This window comes from Eimeria tenella, genomic scaffold (genome assembly GCF_000499545.2).
Source record: "Eimeria tenella Houghton genomic scaffold, Eth_scaff647, whole genome shotgun sequence".
NCBI classification, from domain to species: domain Eukaryota; phylum Apicomplexa; class Conoidasida; order Eucoccidiorida; family Eimeriidae; genus Eimeria; species Eimeria tenella.
The window spans coordinates 1-5,685 of NW_013545770.1; the positions used below are offsets into that span (position 1 = coordinate 1).

Sequence of the window (5,685 nt, forward strand, 5' to 3'; positions counted from 1 at the left end):
CGCCGCAGCAGCAGCAGCAGCAGCAGCAGCAGCAGCAGCAGCAGCAGCAGCAGCAGGGATGCCCAGGTAAGCAGGCACCAGCTGTGCGGCCTTCAGAAGTGCAGCAGCAACGAGAGCTTCCTCCTGCTGCTGTCGCTGCCGCTGCTGCTGCTGCTGCTGCTGCTGTTGTTGCTGCTGCTGTTGCTGCTGCTCCGGCTCTGGCTGCTCAGCGTCCACAGTGCTGCCGGTGCTGTTGCTGCGGCAGCGGGCGCTGGCGCCCTGCCATTGCATTTCTTCTTCTGCTGCTGCTGCAGTTACTGCTGCTGCTGCTGCAGCAGGAGCAGCGAACGCAACAGTGTCAGCCTGTTGCTGCTGCTGCTGCAGTGTCTCTGTCATGCTGCTGCTGGAGTTGCAGCAGCAAAAAAGAATAGGCAGCAGCAGCTAAAGAAGGCTTTCTTTGCTGCAAGTCTTCGTGTACGAGCAACAGCAGCTGCACTGCAGCAGCGGCAGCAGCAGCAGGGGCACACTGGAAGTATATTGCTGCTTCGTTATCATTCGAAGTAATTTAATAAACAGAAAAGGATACAAATAAGTCGGAGGAGTTACACACTTGCTGCTGCTGCTGCTGCTGCGGCTGCTGCGTTTGGGGCTCCGTTGAGCCAGCGGCAGCAGCAGCGGCACTGCTGCTGCTGCTGCTGCTGTTAACTTTAACATTTATACTTTAAAGAAACTTCTTTCCTGCTTTCCTTGGCTTTGCTGCTGCTGCTGCTGCCACACGTACACGTTGCTGACTCTCAAGCAGCAGCAGCAGGAGCCGCCGCAGCGGCAGCAGCAGCAACTGCTGCTTCTCAGAGCTTCACTGACATGGATCCTGTTCCTTTTGCGTGGGCGCGCTGGCCTGCAGCAGCAGAAGCTGCAGCAGCAGCAGCAACTGCAGCAGCAGCAGCAGCAGATGAAGAAGCCTCTCTTTGTGAAGAGGAAGAGGCTAGCGAGCTGCTGCAGCTGCTGCACCGACGCGATGCAGCCCCCTGCCTGAGACTGCAGCAGCAGCAGCTGCAGCAGCAAGCCGGTCTAAACGCTCAGAGGGATCTAGGCGGACCCCAACAGCAGCAGCAGCAGCAGCAGCGCATGTCTGCCGCAGGGAGCCCCTCAGCCCCGGATGCAGGAGTAGGCTATACAGAGAGCCCAGCAGCAGCAGCGGCAGCAGCAGCAGCAAGCCCAGCAGCAGCAGCAGCAGCAGCAACTGCAGAAGGGGGGGAAAGCCTCTTCTGGCATGTGCCATCTTACGGCTGCTACACAACAAGCCCAGTGTACATTCCCTTGCTGCAGCTGCTACGGCAGCAGCAGCAGCAGCGGCGGGCAGCCGCAGCAGAGCAGCGCAAGCAGCAGCAGCAGCAACAACAGCAGCAGCAGCAGCAGCGGCTGCAGGCTGGGAGCCCCGCGGCCCTGCTGCTAGAAGCCGAAGCGTTTGTTGCTGCTGCGCTGCTGCGGCGGCGGCTGCTGCTGACTGCAGCAAACAAGAAGCTCGAGGGGCAGCTTGCCGCCGCTGCTGCTGCTGCTGCTGCTGCTGACGAAGCAGCTGCAGCACCAAAGTGGCTCTCTGGGGTGTCTAGACACCTGCTGCCTTATGTTGCTCAAGTCAGCAGCAGAGCTTTCTTTGACCCTCACTACCGCATGCAACTTATCGAAACCCTAAACCCTAAACCCTAAACCCCAAACCCTAGACCCTAGTTGTAGACCTGCTGCGCACTTCCCAAACCCCAGTCAATCCCAAACCCTCATTCAAAACCCTAAACCCTCGTGGCAAAGTTGCCTTTGCTCTTCAAAGTCTAGTGGGGGCTTCAAAACCCCAAACCCTAAACCCTAAACCCTAAACCCTAGAAGCCGCTGGCGCAAAGGCCGCGCACAAAAGAAGCCCAGGCAGTTGGCAGCTGCCGGTTCTTTAGAAGAGCCGCGTGCCTGCTGCCGCTGCTGCTACTGCTGCTGCTGCTGCTGCTGCTGCTGTCTTGCAGCGGCAGCAGCTGCTGCTGCTGCTGCTGAATGGAGCCTTGCAGGTAAAGGGCCAGAGGGTCTTCTGTTTCATAGTCAATGAGCTGGTCTAGGAAGGCGGTATCTTCCTCGCCGCTGCTGTCCTGCTGTTGCTGCTGCTGCTGCTGCTGCTGCTCCAGCTGCAGCTCCCGCTGGAGGCTGTCGCCCTGCGCTGCTGCTGCCTGCAGCAGCAGCAGCAGGCGCTCAGAACATTCTTCCAATGCAGCAACTTGCTGCTCCACTGCAGCAGCAAGCCCGACCTTGCTGCTGCCGTTGCTGCTGCTGCTGTTGCTGCTGCTGCTGCTGCATGCGTCTAGGAGGCGCTGCGCTGTGGCTGCAGCAAGTAGGATCACTCCTCGGGTTGCTGTTGCAGTTGCTTCTGCGCCTCTCCATTTGCTGCTGGCAGCAGCAAGCTGCCGAGAGAGAGCAGCACTGGGCTTCCAACCTTGCTGCTGCTGCTGTTGCTGAGACACCTGTTGCAGCGTGTCGTAGCAGTAGCCGTACATAAGAGTGGCGACTTGCTGCAGCAGCTGCAGCAGCAACAGCAGCTCCTGCAGCAGCCTTTCGCCGAAGCTAGAGCCTTGCTGCTGCTGCTGCAGCAGCAGCTGCTGCTGCTGCAGTTCCATTGGTAGCTCTTCAAGGGCAATAAAAGCGAAGCGGAGGCCACTCAGCAAGCTGCAGCAGACGCTGCTGCTGCTGCTGCTGTTGCTGCTGCTTCGTCCAGTTGCAGCCGTAGCAGCAGCAACTGCCGCTGCAGCAGCAACTGCTGCTGCTGCCTTGGCGAGGCAGCCAAGGACCTGCAGCAGCAAAGGCGCAGCGGCAGCGGGCAGCAACGAGCAGCGAGAAGCAACAAAGCCAAAGAAAGCAGGAAGTTCTGCTGCTGCTGTTCGCTGCATGCGATGCTGCAGCAGCAGCAGCAGCAGCAGCCTGTACATCGCATGGAGCTCAAGCTGCTTCCGCAGCTGCGGCACAGCCACTGCAGCAGCAACACTGCTGCTGCTGCTGTCTTCAGCACTCCCAATGCTGCTGCCTCTGCTGCTGTTGCTGCTGCTGCGCCTGCTGCTGCCGATGCTGCAGCTGCGGCCGGGCCTGTTGCTGCTGTTGCTGCTGCTGCTGTCTTCTTCGTTTTCTGTGTCTGTTGCTGCTGGCGGTGAGTCTGCTGCTGTTGCTGAGAAGCCCGTTGCGGCAGCAGCAGCAGCAGCAGCGGCTGCTGCTGCTGCTGTCCTGCTGCTGCTGCTACCGCCTGGGAGCAGCAGATCGATGCACGCGTCTTCGAAACTGTCAATCCACTTTAGGGCTTTGCTGCAGCTGCAGCTGCTGCTGCTGCTGCTGCAGCTTCTGCTCTTGCTGCTGCTGGTCTTGCAGCTGCAGCTGCTGCAGCAGCTGCGCAGGAGGAACAGCAGCTGCAGAGACACTTCAATCCCGCGAACAGCTGCGCATCTTTGAAGCTGCTGCTGCTGTTGCTGCTGTTGCTGTTGCTGCTCTTGTTGTTGCTGTTGCTGGAAGCTGCTGCTGCACTCAGAAGCAACAGCTGCTGCGCCGGTGCTGTTGCTGCTTGTATTCTGCTGCTGCTGCTGTGCTGCAGCAGCAGCAGCAGCTCGTGCTGCTCTTGTGCATGAGCAGCAGCTGCTGGCGCTGCAGCGGTACATGGCAGGAAGGTCCAAATAAGCATCTACCTGCTGCTGTTGCTGCTGCTGCTGTTGTTGCTGCTGCTGTTGCTGCTGCTGCTGCTGCTTACTGGCCTGCAGCCAACCAAAAAAATTTTCATGTCGACGCAACTGGGAACGCCAGCGGCGCCGCCGCTGCCGCTGCTCTTGCTGCTGCTGCTGCTGCAGCTGGTCTAGCTGCTGCTGCTGCTGCTCCTCGTGGAGATATATGCTATACTCAAGAGACTCTGAGGCTGCAGGTTCTGTGGCAGCAGCAACAGCAGTAGCTGCCGCTGCTGTTCCTCTACACTGCTGACGCGAACCTTGCTGCTGCTGCTGCTGCAATGTTGTTAAAAACTGCTGTCTGTCCTGCTGCTGCAGGAAGCAGCAGAGAATTCGAAAGGCAGCAAAACGGCAGAGCCGGCGCGCAAAGGCGCAGAGTCCAAAAGCTTTGCTGCTGCTGCTGCTGCTGCTGCTGCTGCTGAGTTGCTGCTTCTGCATTAGCCAAAATAGATGGTGCACAGGCAGCAGCGAGGGGTCCTGCTGCTGCTGCTGCAGCAGAAGCAGCAAACGAGACATTAAAAATGTACGGTAGTCGTACACCTGTTGCCTCCGGCAGCAGCTGCTGCTGTTGCTGCTGCTGCTGCAGCAGGTAGAACCGCACACCTGACAGAGCCCTTGCTGCTGCTGCTGCTGCTGCTGACACGCAGCGGGACATGCTTCTAAGGGCAGAGCAGCATCAGAGTGGATTTCCCGCCACAGCAGCAGCAGCAAGATGTACATGCACCCTGTGTGTTTTGCAACAGCAGCAGCAGCAGCAGCAGGAGCAGCAGCAGAAGCAGCAGCGTGCCGCTGCCACCCGCGAGGCAGCAGCTGCACGGCTTCGTCGTGCAAGCTGCGACCCAACAGCATGTGCTGCAGCACCAACTGCTGCTGCTGCTGCTGCGGTAGCAGTTGCTGCTGCTGCTGCTGCTGCAGCAGCTGCTGCCCCACCGCAGGCACAAGAGAATCAATGCAAACCGTAACAAATTCCAACGCCCCGTTGCTGCTGCTGCTGCTGCTGCTGCAAGCATTTGCAACTTCTCTCCACACCGCGAAACTGGTGCTGCTGCCTTCACTTCCCCGTTCTGCTGCTGCTGCTGCTGCTGCTGCTGTTGCTGTTGCTGCTGCTACGGGCATGAGCCGGCGAGACAGCATGCATGTGCCATTTGGTTGTGGCAGCTGCAGAATCAGTTGCTGCTGCCGGTGCTCCTGCTGCTGCTGTTGCTGCTCCCCAGAGGGGCCAAATTGCAGCAAAGCCATCGGCAGCAGCAAATTGTCCACCTCGGCTGCTGCTGCTGCTGCAGCTGCATGCAGCGCAACTGGGGGAGGCACCACTATGCAAGTCTGCAGCAGTAGCTGCTGCTCCTGGTGCTTCTGCTGCTGCTGCTGCTGCTGCTGCAGCAGCAGAAGCGCCTGACACCATTCGACGCAGCTGCAGCTGCTGTTCCGCAGCATGCTCTTCCAATGCAGCAGGTCTTGCTGTTGCTGCTGCTGTTGCTGCTGCTGCTGCACTATCTCTGCAGGCTCGATGCAACAGCACGAGGAGACGCCACCGAAGAGGCTGCTGCTGCTGCTGCTGCAGCTGCTTGGGGATGGCAGTCGCTTTTCTCGGCGCAGCAGCAGCAACATCAGCAGCAAATGCAATAAGGACTCGTAGTTGCTGCTGTGCTGCAGTAGCAACAGCTCTGCAGCCGTCTGCTGCAGAGCCACATAGACCTGCTGCTGCTGCTGCTGCTGCTGCTGCGTGCCGCTGCTGCGCATGCTGCTGCCTTCATCACGCAGCCTAAGCAGCAGCAGCGCCGCGCGACTTGCTGGAGACAGTGCTGCTGCTGCTGCTGCTGCTGCTGTTGCTGCTTCGCACATCCTCCTCGGCGCAGCACATGCAACATGGGCAGCATCCTTAGTGAGGCGCTCCACTGAGGGCTGCTGCTGCTGCTGCTGCTGCTGCTGCTGCTGCTGCTCTGGATGCAGCTGCTGCTTCTCTTTCTGC

General features: G+C 59.6%; 2 protein-coding genes across 2 annotated transcripts; one reads left to right on the forward strand and one right to left on the reverse strand.

Annotated features, from left to right (window-relative positions):
* Positions 1-843: 843 nt before the first annotated feature.
* Positions 844-1,689, forward strand: ETH_00028050 (uncharacterized protein; the record flags this gene model as incomplete). The annotated part of the gene is made up of 1 exon (XM_013380460.1): positions 844-1,689. The coding sequence occupies one exon, from the start codon at positions 844-846 to the stop codon at positions 1,687-1,689; it is 846 nt and encodes a 281-aa protein (XP_013235914.1).
* A 167-nt stretch (positions 1,690-1,856) lies between these two features.
* Positions 1,857-5,558, reverse strand: ETH_00028055 (uncharacterized protein; the record flags this gene model as incomplete). The annotated part of the gene is made up of 1 exon (XM_013380461.1): positions 1,857-5,558. The coding sequence occupies one exon, from the start codon at positions 5,556-5,558 to the stop codon at positions 1,857-1,859; it is 3,702 nt and encodes a 1,233-aa protein (XP_013235915.1).
* Between the last annotated feature and the right edge of the window lie 127 nt (positions 5,559-5,685).